Source organism: Canis lupus, chromosome 23 (assembly GCF_011100685.1).
Source record: "Canis lupus familiaris isolate Mischka breed German Shepherd chromosome 23, alternate assembly UU_Cfam_GSD_1.0, whole genome shotgun sequence".
NCBI lineage: Eukaryota > Metazoa > Chordata > Mammalia > Carnivora > Canidae > Canis > Canis lupus.
Genome location: NC_049244.1, coordinates 28,759,225 through 28,773,289, shown reverse-complemented (window position 1 = coordinate 28,773,289; position 14,065 = coordinate 28,759,225). Strand labels below are relative to the sequence as shown.

General features: G+C 36.3%; 1 protein-coding gene across 17 annotated transcripts in view; it reads right to left on the bottom strand.

The window, feature by feature from the left end:
- The window catches only part of NEK11 (NIMA related kinase 11), a 255,460-nt gene that overhangs the window by 238,051 nt on the left and 3,344 nt on the right, over positions 1-14,065 (bottom strand). For 14 of the 17 annotated variants that reach the window (XM_038570831.1, XM_038570834.1, XM_038570833.1 and 11 more), the window contains one exon: positions 13,624-13,893. The exons of 2 other annotated variants lie outside the window; for them this stretch is intronic. In XM_038570831.1, the coding sequence (XP_038426759.1) occupies positions 13,624-13,793 (170 nt within the window). In that variant the 5' untranslated portion in view covers positions 13,794-13,893. Of the gene's footprint in view, positions 1-13,623; positions 13,894-14,065 lie in introns of those variants that run through there. One more of the 17 variants, XM_038570842.1, reaches the window with a different exon arrangement.

Below are 14,065 nucleotides of genomic sequence, written 5' to 3'. Positions count from 1 at the left end.
ATTTCCCATTATACGTCCTGGACCACCACCACAACAAAACAATTAGGCTTCTTTTGGTTACACTTTCATAGAACTTTCATTAAAATGCTTTTTATATATGTGAAAAAACCTGTGTCATTTATTTAAAGATATGGTCCAAGAAATAAATAAAATACAACACAGCTATAACTCTAATGGAACAAGTGAATGCAATGTGACTAATGTCAATAAAATGAATTACATGTACCTGCATTTTACACCATGAAGATAATTTTGTATCCTTTTTTACTTCCTAAGGGTGGTTTAATTAACCCAAGTGCCATAAATGTCTCTGAATTTCTCTTAAACCAAAATTTTATTTCTTGGTGTAAATAAAGCCAGAATTAAAAAGATAAACAGTGTGAAGAGATGAACCAATACAACACAACCAGCAGGGAGTCATTTGTTACTGCTTTCATTGATTCTGATTCTGTTTCAGAAGGCTGTTCTCTCTGGAATCCCTTCAGAGAAACAAATAGGCAGAGGTGACCGCATGGACTTCAAAATCTCCTGCAATCTCCTGATGATCTGTTGGATATTCATAAGTGGCAAAATGATTCCACCTTTAGGTTTTAGGTTTTATTTCAGTTGTAATAATGAGTTATGAATAATTGATCACTGGGTAATAAATTATTCAGGCAGGCACACAGTTTCCAAGGAATCCTGGAGTGAGTCTAGCTAATGGCATAATACAAGCCAGCAGCAGCTGCCGAGGGGACACCCCACAATTACCTCACGCTGCAGTGGCATGGGTATAGTTAGTGCCTCTCGGTGTGGGCTTTTCAACAAGGGGCCATATTAATGCCTTCTGAATTTTTATAAAGTAGGAATCCCCCCAGGGTACTCTAGTGTCTGTCTAAGTGTAATTATGAGATACTGAGCCCTGACTTCTTCATCCGTCAAAGAAGGGTATTTGCTATCAGCTGAGTACAATCTTTGCTGCTGAAACTAGTGCTGAACCGAAAATCTGAAATGAAGAATGTATGTCTACAAACGCACACACACACACACACACACACACACGCAAGCACTTGTGCGTGTATACATATAGTTTTCACGTGTATGTATGTACATACAGACATACAAATACACACAGAGTTTTTATGGTTATGCCAGGCTAGCAACGTAATGCCAAAATAGCTTTACCTGGAGGAAATTATTTGCTTTTCTCAGTTTTTAAAACCGTTTGAATGTAACTCACCCCTTATGAGCCCAAAACTCAACTTCTTCAAAGATGGTAAGGCTTACTAAAAGTCAACGTTGGATATGTGTCAAGTCCCACCCATATCAAATATCTAAATGCTTTACTTCTAAGTATTGTTAAGTAGCCTTGCAAATCACATCTTTCATTGATCTTTCCTTTAATTTTCATTTATAAAACAATTCTACAAATAATAAAACTACTCATTAGAGCCTGATAATCATTGTACAGAAATATCTTTCAAAGAAACGTGAATTGGGATGCCTGGGTGGCTCAGTGGTTGAACATCTGCCTTTGGCTCAGGGCGTGATCCCATGATTCAGGGATGGAGTCCTGCACTGGGTTCCCCACAGGAGTTTACTTCTCCCTCTGCCTGTGTCTCTGCCTCTCTCTCTGTATCTCTCATAAATAAATAAATGGAATATTTAAAAAGAGAGAGAGAACATATTGAATTAAAAGCAGCTGATCCGGATCCCTGGGTGGCGCCGCGGTTTAGCGCGCCTGCCTTTGGCCCAGGGCGCGATCCTGGAGACCCGGGATCGAATCCCACGTCGGGCTCCCGGTGCATGGAGCCTGCTTCTCTCTCTGCCTATGTCTCTGCCTCTCTCTCTCTCTGTGTGTGTGACTATCATAAATAAATAAAAATTTTTAAAAAAATTTAAAAAAAAATAAAAGCAGCTGATCAACAAATGGCAAATCAAATTTTGTAAAAAAATAGATAGGCTAATCTTGCCCCCAAATCCACAGTATCTGCATTTGTGCAAGGCCAATGAAATGGGAGAGAAGGGAGTGAGACAATGAAAAGCTACTGGACCAAAAATCTTTCTCAAATTTTCCCCAAGGGAAGACAACTGTAACTACCTAATTAGATTTTTAAGGGTTTCTCTAAGTTCAAACTTATAAGGGAAGTGGAAATGTCAATCAAGCTTTAATGAAAATGCTGAGTGCCCACCGTCTATGGGAGAAGTTGAGGAAGCTAACATCCAAACACATTCTTTTTATTATTTTTTAATTTAAATTCCATTTAGGTAACATATACCAAAGGTAATACACATTAGTAGGTAATATATATTACCAAAGTTTCAGGTGTAGAATTTAGTGATTCATCAGTTGCATATAATACCCAGACACATTGTAATCAAAGCTTCAATATTCTAAATGTTCTACTCTTAGAAATTTGGAAACCTAGAACACATGACTAGAGGATCAACATACACTTTAAACTTCCTTCCTCACTTGCTCGATAAAGGTCATGAAAAGCAAAGCCTATAATTCTTCTCTGAACTAAAACCAAGAATATTGACTGGTCTGAACCCAAAGATTAAAAACCAACATTCAGCTCGAACTATGAAATTTCACAATGATTATCACTAGAAACTGCAAAATCAGCCAGTTTAACACTCTTAGAGGTTTTCATATATCATAGTTCAAGGTTGTTTTCCAAACACATTTTCTAAAGTTTGCTTTTTTTTTAATATTTCATTTATTTATTCATAGAGACAGAGAGAGGGAGAGGCAGAGACACAGGCGGAGGAAGAAGCAGGCATCATACAGAGAGCCTGACGTGGGGGGCTTGATCCAGAGTCTCCAGGATCACGCCCTGGGCTGCAGGCGGCGCTAAACCGCTGCGCCACCGGGGCTGCCCAAAGTTTGCTTTTTCAGTAACTAAAACTTTAGGTGGGTTTTTCACATAAATACTAAATAACAGCACTGCTGTAACAAGTTCATTCTATAGCATATAGCAAACATTTCATAATTGTTCATTCATACTTATAAGTATTAGGTAACAGGGGCCATTAAAACAGCTGAAAAATAAAAAGGGATTGTGTTCTTGTTAAAGTATGGAACAGGTCAGCGTCATGGTATTTTTATTTATTTATTTATTTATTTATTTATTTATTTATTTATTTATTTATTTATTTATTTATGATAGACCTAGAGAGAGAGAGAGAGAGAGAGAGGCAGAGGAGAGGGAGAAGCAGGCTCCATGCCAGGAGCCCGACACAGGACTCGATCCTGGGACTCCAGGATCGCGCCCTGGGCCAAAGGCAGGCGCGAAACCGCTGAGCCACCCAGGGATCCCCAGTTTCATGGTATTTTAAAGCAATAAATGTCATATAATACTAACTCCTTATTTTTAATACTACATGAAATTATTTACACAATTAGCATAGCACAGAAGCTACTTTTAGAACTTTGTGTCAACCATGTCTATTTCTCATACAAATATAAATTTACAAATCACTAGATTCCAAAAAATAAGTTTACGAATAACTGGCCAAGGAACCAATAGTGACCTAACAGTTGCCTTTCCCCCCTGTTGACTTTTAAGTCGTGCACATCACTCTAAATTCACTATTTAGAAATGGATGTCATGGCAACTCAACTTTTTTCCCCAGGAAAATTGGCTCAAGTGTAATAAAGTGACCCAGAAACTAATTTTAACCTGAGAGCTTTCCACCTTCTCATTTCTTTGATGTTTACATTATAGATGTATCTCATTCCAACTTCTTTAAAGGTGGATATCACAACTCGAATTTCCAGTTCAAAATAGTCATGAGGGTAGGTGCTAGCCAAAACTACCCACAAGGCAATGCATGTGTCAAAAAAGGAATCAGATCAGTTCAGAAAGGGAGAAGCTGACAAAAGAAAATCCCTCCCTCTGCTGATCCTGTTGGAGTAAGTGATGGGTACAGGGAAACCACTTGCCCTGTGTCAGGCAGAGTATTGGACTGTTTGACTCACCAAAAGCTATTAGAGAAAAAAAGTCTCACAAGAAGCCTGCTTGAAAAGAACCAAAAACAAGAAGGTTAGTTACAGATTATACTTAAGGGTGCTTTGCTTTGAGCCAGGAAATTAAAGTTAGAGATTCAATATTGAAAAATATTCTGATACTACCCATTAAAACCCTGAATTTGGTTATTGAGGTTCCTCTGGAATCCATTAAGAATCATGTCATCTACCTGAAAAAAGTACACTTTTGACTGGGGCGGGATGGGGGGGGCTTGAACTATATTACACACACAAAGTTTTGTTCTTGCATATTATTCACTCATCCTTAAAATATTTTACTTATTGAATAAATGAGACAAAATAACAGTTAAAAGAGTAGGCTTACATAAATCTTATATTTTAAAAATTTGGGGCAGTCAACAATGACAATGTAAAGGGACCAGCATATCTAATTACATTTTTAAATTATCATTTACCAAAATAATTTAGATATCCCCCCATCTCACACATTTAAATAAATAATATTCCTTATTTCTTAGGGTATTACTCAATGTTGGCAAAACCATTAGCTTCCCTGCTCACAAATCCAACAAAACAATACATAAGAACAGAGTAGGATAAGTAAGGAATTTAAACAGTCTAAAAATCTAATAGTAATTTGCCTATATTCTTTTCCTGTCAACAATCTAGTTGTGATTTTTTTTAGTTGTGATATTTTTAATAATTCACTTCCATTTTCTCTCAAACAATAGTGATGAGGGGGAAAAAAACATTAAAAAATAAAGGCTTTTCGTGTGCTGTTGTCTTCTTTCTAAATGGTTCTTGGTGATTCAGTCTTCAAAGCAGGCTTTTTTGGCCCCCTGCCCAAGCCAAAATGAAACTGAGGGGTTCCCTACATCCTACTCATCCTAAAATATTTTACTAGTCATCTCTCATCTGTAAATAATAAAAACCAAATAAAAAGCTCATGACTCCTTTTATGTTAATACATACGATGAAGCAGTCTCAGGAAAACATAAATCATTTACCCCAAAATGTTGACTTCATTACCATGATTGAGATAAGTCAAGGTAACTGTGCACTCTTGCATTTTATTCTCTTTTTCCTTATCTACCAAACCTAAATATTGTAAGATGGCCAGAAGCTCAGGGGCTTGATTTTGTAACAGACAGAGAATTGGTAAAGCGCAAAGTGAAGTCCAAGTTCAAATTTACCCTTCTCATATTTACCTAAGAGGAACCGATGCGCAAGATCCTCTAGAACATGAGCTGTTTTAAGAGAAAATTTAATATGTTTTCATATTATAATCTCTCTTAAAAGATTGAAGATTTTAAGGGAACAAGACTTGATCACAACAATGAAAACTGTTTTCTGGCAGGACAAAACGAAATCATTAGTTTCCTCCAAATTGTTTTCATAACCTCACTGCATAAACCATTGAATCCTATTAAACTAACTCAGCCTACTCAATACCCGGTCCTCCCACCACAGATACCCAGTGGGGAGAATGCCTGGTCATAAGATAAAAATAATAGCTTTAATAAGAGTACATAAAATGGGCTCAAAGTTGGATTTATTAAATCTACTAATGTCTTATTTAGAATGAGTCAAAACTGAAAGCAAGGATATGTTAAAATGATTAAATAAATCGGACAGAAATGCATAAATAGGTGTTTATACTAATACATAAGTAGGTGCAATATATAAGCATTAGCATTGTGAAAGCTACCAGCTACTAAATAGAAGAAATTACTGTCACATTCTGAGTCACCGAAAGCTTGTCTCAAATATTATAAAAATCTATGCATTCTGGTAAGGACTACTACTCATTTTTAACTATTTTTTGACACTGTCAGGCTACTATCATCAATTTATTAATTCACTAAGAGGAAATAATACCCTTTTTATAAACGGTGAAAACTTATATACAGAAAGGAAGGCTTTTCAAGTTCATTCCTTACAATATGAAAACTGATTTCTCTATTTCTCTCTGTGTCTAAAATAAACTTGAAAATGGATGAAGTCCTTTTTTTTCCCTAATTACAACTGAGCATGTCAGCAAATGTGGTCATAATTCAGAACTGGCCCAAATATGCTTCAGTTGAATGACAGAGAATGCCCATCACTTCTCAGTGATTGAATCTTGGTTCTTCATTAGTTTTCCAGGGTTATACCACTGTCAGAAAGGATATGTTGGAACAATCATTACATTAAATCCCTGAGGATGCTAAAAGGTACAATAGTTTTTTTACTTCTACTTCAAAGAGTTTACCAGAATCAACATATTCAATAAAAGGGAACTAACTGCTATCAATGCCATACAATGGACTATTATGCAAGCATTTAAAACAATGCTTTTAAGAGTACTTAGTAACATGGGAAAATACTTATATCTTAGTGCTTCAAAGAAGATGCAAAATTATATATACATTGAGTGAAACTATTCTTCCCACTCGTTTGTCTAGTTCAGTGATCCTCAAAGTATAGTCTTCAGGCCAGCAGCAACAGAGGGCAGAGATGCAAATTCACAGGCCTCACCCAGACTTGCTAAATCAGAAACTCTAGGAGTAGAGCCCAGCGATCTGCGTTTTAGCAGCCCTCCAGGCAATTCTGATGCCTAATAAAGTGAGAAAATCACTGGCTGGTTCTTAATCATCCTTCAGGTCTCAGCCCAAACAATACATTCTCAGAAGCCTTGCCTCATCCAGCACTATGCTGCCAGCTTAGATGGGTCTATCATACTTCATAGCAACCAAGACTTTCCTTTCACAATGGTTATGTCGGCTTATGATGATAAAATTAGAGTTCTTCTTTCCCACTAGACCAGATATTCTAAAGCTTAGTCGAACATTTGAATCACCTGGAAGCTCTCAAGAAGCCCAGATGCCTGGGGTGTGGCCCAACTAAAACAATGTTCTAGGGTATAACTCAAACATGTATTTTTTAAAATACTGTGATTCCATTCTTTGGCCAAGGTTGAGAACCACCAGACTGAAGCACCTTGAAGAGCAGGTGATCAGCAAATAGTGACCAACGTTCATTGAATGAACATGTGGAGTTGGTTTTTTTTGGTTTTTTTTTTACTTTTATTTTCTCTGTGTTGTTGTTTTCTTAAAACTTTAACATGGTACAAAATTCCAAAAATTCCAAATGTACAAAAAGGATTCAGTGAAAAGTACATCTCCTTCACTTTCATCCTCCATCTCTGAGGCAACCACTGTGACTAATACTATATGTTTCCTTAGAAGAGTGAATAAATATTTGTCAACACACACAGAAAAGACCAGAAGTTGGGTGGCAAGATTACAGAATTATTTTCCCACTTTATGCACAGCTGCACTTTTAATAAAACATATATGCATATTACTTTCATTATAGGAAAAGAAGGTACCCTAAAGATAACTGAATGTATGCGCATCCAGAGTTGTTCAGAAGATGCACCCTGGGTCTGACAGTTCTGAAAAAAATGGTCACTTTGGAACAATGTTCTCTGTCATGAGGAAGAGACTCTATTTGGCTTAAGCAAAGAGCTATTCAACTACTCCCTCTACTTCATTTTGTCTATATTTTTACTTCTGATTAGATATTCAGCTTCTCTAGAACTCTCATCAGAAAATGGTGCAAGAAAAAAAAAAAAGAAAGAAATAAAATGGTGCAAGGACACATGAAAAGAGATACTATTCATTCTAGGCCCTGAATTAAGAAGTGGCATTATGATTTACAGATCTGTCTTGTCTGAATTTAGTTAGCATGAGCCCCTACCAAAATTGACTATCTCTAAGTATATTAAGATGAAAAGGGGATCCCTGGGTGGCTCAGTGGTTTAGTGCCTGCCTTTGGCCCAGGGCGCGATCCTGGAGTCCCGGGATCGAGTCCTGTGTCAGGCTCCCGGCATGGAGCCTGCTTCTCCCTCCTCCTGTGTCTCTGCCTCTCTCTCTCTCTCTTTCTCTCTCTATCATAAATAAATAAATAAATCTTTAAAAAAAAAAAAGATTAAAAGCTGAGGACTGGATCTTAGTGTGGTGGTTTAATGATGGTTCTGTCCTTCAAAGGTCCTGACCCCCTCAGTCCCAGCCCTGTTGATGACTGTATCTCAAAAGAACATTCTGGAACTGGTGCAGAAGTCTGAGATGCTCTCAGGAAGAGACTGGGCTTAGGAGAGCTATCTGACAATAATGGACCCAGACTGTTGTGGGGTTTTATTGATTTTTATTATTCTTGTTGAACCTTTATGACTTTTCACCTCCTTTATTCTTAAGGTCTGAGGACCTCTCCCCTCTGCTGTCAGTGGGACTAATTCTAGCAACAGCTCTTAGTCCTCTCTCCTCCATTCTGCTTCTGTGGCTGGGTGAGAAATCTGCCTGTTAGGACTTTTAAAAATTTGTTCTACTATAGGCTCAAGAGCTATCCCAGGAGGCAAATGCCCAGGCTTGAAGACATTTTTCTAAGGACTTGGTAACTTTTCTGATTTGACTCCAGTCCTTATCTCATGCTGTAGACATTTGATACTGAGAAGAAATGTTCTGTGGAGAGAGAAGCATTTCCATGCTAACCATGCTGACCATATTTAGGCAAAGGCCAATGTGTAAGTAAATAGTTAAAGAAGGAAATATTTGGATATTTACACTGACAGGACCAAGGGGGAAAATATGAAAGCTCTTGGATAATTCACAAAAACTAGTAAAATAAAAACCATAGATAACTAGGAATGGATATGAGCAGTGGCCAACAACTCTGAGAGCAAAGTGGCATATAGATGTTTAAATATTATACTGTTTGCTAGCTGTTTTATGCATATTAATTGTATCTTCTTCTAGACTGAAAGTTCCTGAGAGCCAAGCCTTAGCTCCTACTGCTTCAGTTTCCTTACTGGTGCTTAGAACAAAGCAAAGGTTTAATACATAAATTAAATACTAATGTGTTGACAAACTAAAAGACTACAGCACCAAATCAACTCTAAATAATAATGCCACTGTATTTTAAGTTAATGAAATTAAAAACAGCACTATAACCAGCATTCTATGCTGATAAAATGAATGTTGAAATTCATTCCAACTGTGGCCATGATTAACCATGTATAAGTAATCATGTACAAGTTTAATCATGTATCTTAGGGTAAGCCTACTTCCTCAACGTCTCTTTTCTATTAAGTTACATGCACTGTGATAAGGGCCAAAGAACTTCTTAGCTCATCAAAATCTGTGGTTTGCTTAAAAAAATAAAGTCTGACAGCTTAACAAAAATATAAAATTATGAAGCAGAATTAGAACATTTATAAATATCAGTTAACATTATCATATCCTCACATCCATTAGATCAGAGTTTCTATAATTATGAAAGAAAATATTCCTAAATATTGTTTTATAAATTTCATGATGCAGATTAAAAGAAAAACCTCTATGTCATTCAATACTCATTTTAAGTTTAATCTTATTCTACTGTGATAACTAAAAAAGGAATGGCAGATCTTTATGTCAAAGAGTTTTCTTTGATTAATGTAATCAAATGTCATGCCTGTAGCTTCTTTTAAATCCCATAGCTAATGCAGAAAGTCAATAAAAATATAAAGGAATGTGGTATGTGCATTGTAATTAAAATGCACAAAGTCACAGTAATATGAAAAATGTCAATGGTAGAGTGATGCCCCCAAGTGGCATAATGATAAATTGCAATACTCTGGTGGAAAAGTTAGAATAGTATATTCTTTTTGTTTAGTTCTTTGATTAAATCTAAAAGTGCATTTTACATAATCCTAGATTTCACATGAGCTATTAATAAATGTCCTATGGACCATCTCAGATTCATGGTATACTCTAGTCACTCTAATGGGATACTAAGAGATAGTCTGGTACAGAAGGTTATGATATACTTTCTTTATAATCTCAAAAGATTAGGGGTATGTCTACAAAACAATGAAGGGAGTCAGATCTACCCTGATGTATTAAGGGAATAACATTCATAACATAGAAACATTTCTGGTATTATTTTCTACCCATCTCTGACACTAACCAATTCCCTGTTTGCAGCCTACTATGTAAAGCATAATTTATTTATCTTTTTAATTTTATTTATTTATTCATGAGAGACACACAGAGAGAGGCAGAAACATTGGCAGAGAGAGAAGCAGGGTCCATGCAAGGAACCTGATGCGGGACTAGATGCAAGGACTCCAGGATAACGCCCTGGGCCAAAGGCAGGTGCCCAACCGCTAAGCCACCGAGGCGTCCCTGTGTAAAGCATAATTTAAAATCTTATCTAACCAAATTGCTTGGAGAATGGGTGGTGCTAATTAATGTGGCTTGCTCACAGACTGAAGATTCAACTGGTAGCTTAAAGGTCAACATTCTGAGGATCAATTGCTTTTTGAATACAGATACAAAAGAATAGATGACAATAGAATTGTTACAATCTCAAGAAAGATCCTTGAATAAGATTTTAAAATCCCATGCCTGAGATCAGATTTGAAATGTGATTTGAGAGATTTCTCCCTAAAAGTGGAATGCAAAAGAAACATTTTCACTTAATAGAGAGTACAGTTGTTGGGTGACTAGATAAAGTTTTATTAGGCTTCCTTTAATTATTCCTTTAACTTGGACTATTTATAAATAAGATGAATCTTGGGACGCCTGGGTGGCTCAGCCTCTCTCTCTTTCTGCCTGTGTCTCTGCCTGTGTCTCTGCCTGTCTCTCTTTCTCTGTGTCTCTCATGAATAAATAAATATCTTTAAATAAATAAATAAATAAATAAATAAATAAATAAATAAATAAATCTCAACTGCTATTGAGTAATATCCATAAGGTAATATGATAGTCTGTATTTTACACATCTACTTACAATTAAATTTATGTCTCTTTATAAATATATCTATTTATATATTATATACTCTTTATTATATGTATTTATCTTGATATTTCATATATTTATAGATATCTTATTTAATCCTATTATGACCCTATGAAGTATCTTATCCATTTTACAGATAAGAAAACTGAAGCTCAGACTAGGAAACTGCATAACCTTAATCTTACAGTTATGAACAAGACTGGCTTTACATCATCCTCAAAGCCTGTGGTCTTAACCACGACAAGTTACAGCCTTCCTTCTAGCATTCTAGGATTTTGTGAACAGCTATTGTCATGATTCCTCATGATTTTAGCAGAGAGTTTTAAAATCAATTGATCTAAAATCAAATGTCTAAGGACGGGCAGGTAGTAGAAAGGTGTGATACAGCTGGGTAAAAGAGACAGTGAAGAGTGGCAACACATGGCTAACTACTGGCAACTAATTTAGACTGAAAAAGAAACACTGTTCAGGCCAAACGAAACACATCTGAAGGCTGAATGTAGCCTGTCTGTCATATGTTGTAGAGATTCTGATGATGGATTGTTTTTCAAGAGATTCTATGCTAGATTTTCTGGTATCAAGTAATTTGTCAATTATCCTCACTGTTGGGTTCATCCCTCACCCCTAGGGCTTCATCTGCCATATTCAGCCCAAGTTAGGTGTTTTCAGACTAATAGGGCAAGTACAGGAAGAGTTATTGACAAATCACTTCCCAACCAACCAACCAACCCTTTCCTCTCCATTTCTCTCCTCCTGCCCCAACACCTACACACTTCACTCATCCATCATCTCAAGTCTGAAGCTTTCAAATTTGGTCTTCCTACATCTTATTTTGCATCCCTGTGTTCAACTTTTTAGCCCTCCTATGAATTCCTTTAAGATTTTTCACATTCCTCACTCAATGAAAAAAACAAAATCAAATATAGTCTTTATGATGAGGGATAAAAGCAGAAAAACGTTCACCTTTAGCCCAGAAGGCTGCACAGTTTCAATAAGGATCACATATGTACTGGTTAGTATTATTTAAAGGGTATCATGACTGTTGGTATATCTCCCTGACAGTTAATACTGAGCTGAATGGTAAGCACCAGAGAAATCTTGCAGCAGTAGTTACAAGTGGAAATTCAAAGAAAACATGTATGATCTAACATTCCCTGCATGTCCCACCCCCTTGAACACAAAGCATATAAACACCAGCTTCATACAACAAAAGTGCTGCTCTTTCTGCTCATGGGTCCTATCCCTGTGCTATAATAAAAGCATCTTTCTGGGATCCCTGGGTGGCGCAGCGGTTTAGCGCCTGCCTTTGGCCCAGGGTGTGATCCTGGAGACCCGGGATCGAATCCCACGTCAGGCTCCCGGTGCATGGAGCCTGCTTCTCCCTCTGCCTGTGTCTCTGCCTCTCTCTCTCTCTCTCTCTCTCTCTCTCTGATTCATCAATAAATAAAAATTTAAAAAAAAATAAAATAAAAAATAAAAGCATCTTTTTGCACTGAAAATGTCTCAAGAATTCTTTTTTGACCAGTTGCTTGTGGTCCCACATCATATACAATGTGATTTTTACAAGTTCTGGGTCAGATTTAGGTCGTACTCTCAATATTTCCATAAAGGTAATCTAGTAATTTTCAGAAATTTATCATTCTGTCTTACATGGGTGGAAGAGTACCTCTAGGATTTCTGGAATTCTTTTTGATAGGGGTCATGAAGCATGCTCTAAGGATACCAGAGAAGTGCCAGCACTGTTGCCATTCTTCATGTAGGAATTTACTGAAAACTATTTAATTCTGGACATAAAGACCATTTAAAAAGTTGATTTTGAAAATAAAATAGTAGCATCAACATTTACCTTTATAATTTCTATGTAATATTAAGAAGTAGAAAATGTTTATTTATTACATTCATTTTAAATCCAGTGGGCAAAAGCTGAAAGAATTTTAAAAAGCCTCAAAATCTCTGAAAAAAAGAATTATGGGATGGAAATCTGTTCTTCTAGAGTTAAGGACTGATGTCTTATTCATTCCTCCTCTGCTTTGTCTTTTTCCTGTGTTTCTGATGTACAAGTTTTTATTTTAACTCCAATTCCAACTAACTTATCACTGCAGCAAATTCAAACAACTTAAAGCTAGAAAGGAAGATTCATCCTTATCTGTAACAGACAACAGCATTACAAGTTTTTCTCTACTGTGAAAGTTTAAAGTCCTATCAAAATCAAAGAAAAGGAAGTAACAAGAGGGCCCTCAATATTATTAATGTAATTTTATTTATTTTTATTTTTTATTTTTATTTTTTATTTTTTTTTTTTATTAATGTAATTTTAGATGGGAGCTCCTGCTTGGTTTAAATGCCTAATTTGAGAATTGTAGGACTTCAGACTTGGAAAAACTCCTCCATAGAAGAAAGCCAAGGAAAATTAATACCATTTTTCCCTTAGTACACCCTATTCACTTCAAGTGTGAATTACCATTTATTTGCATTTCATAACATTTCTAAAATTGCCATCATTATAAACAATTCTTACTTTCTCATTCAAGAAGTCCCAATCAAGTTAAGTGGAAGCAATGTTGTAATTGAGACTCTGGTATGCATAAAAATGTTATTTTCACTTAATCTACCCCATTTCCCATCTCTAGGTCATTTGGGTACTTCACTCACCTGCTGAAATACGTTTAAAAATCTTATCTTTAGACACCATTCAAGAAGTTTTTCTATCACTTAAGTTCTTAGAATCTCAAATGCAAAGGGCAAATGATACTCCATGTTCTTAATGAGCTAAGAGCTATGCATACAGGGCAGCCAACTCAAAATTTGTATGAAGTATTTTTACTTACAATTCCTCTCCTTGTTTTGCTTTCTTGTCTGAAACCAGATAGACAGTCCCAAAACTTCCACTACCAAGTTTTTGTTGAAGCACATATCTTCTTGCAATCAAAGTCTTTGGATAAGTAGAAATGGCTATTGATTCATTCGCATACTTAGCAGCCTCTCGGAATTTCAGCATGGCTTCCAACAAGAGAGAACTGGTTCATATGCTTACAGAAATTTAATATTCAAGTCTCCTAGAAGATGGCCAAATTCATCCAGGTAGCATCAGTCAATACCTTAAAAGTGAAAAGTTCAGAGATCAGGCAAGCCTAAAGAATGCTAATGTATTCCTAGCCATATGTAGTTTTTGACAATGATATCTGCAACTTTGAGTAGTGGATTCAATGACACCACATTTGGTGACTGAGAGAAAAATGTCAAAAGGTAGAGATACTGGCGGATTCTAAT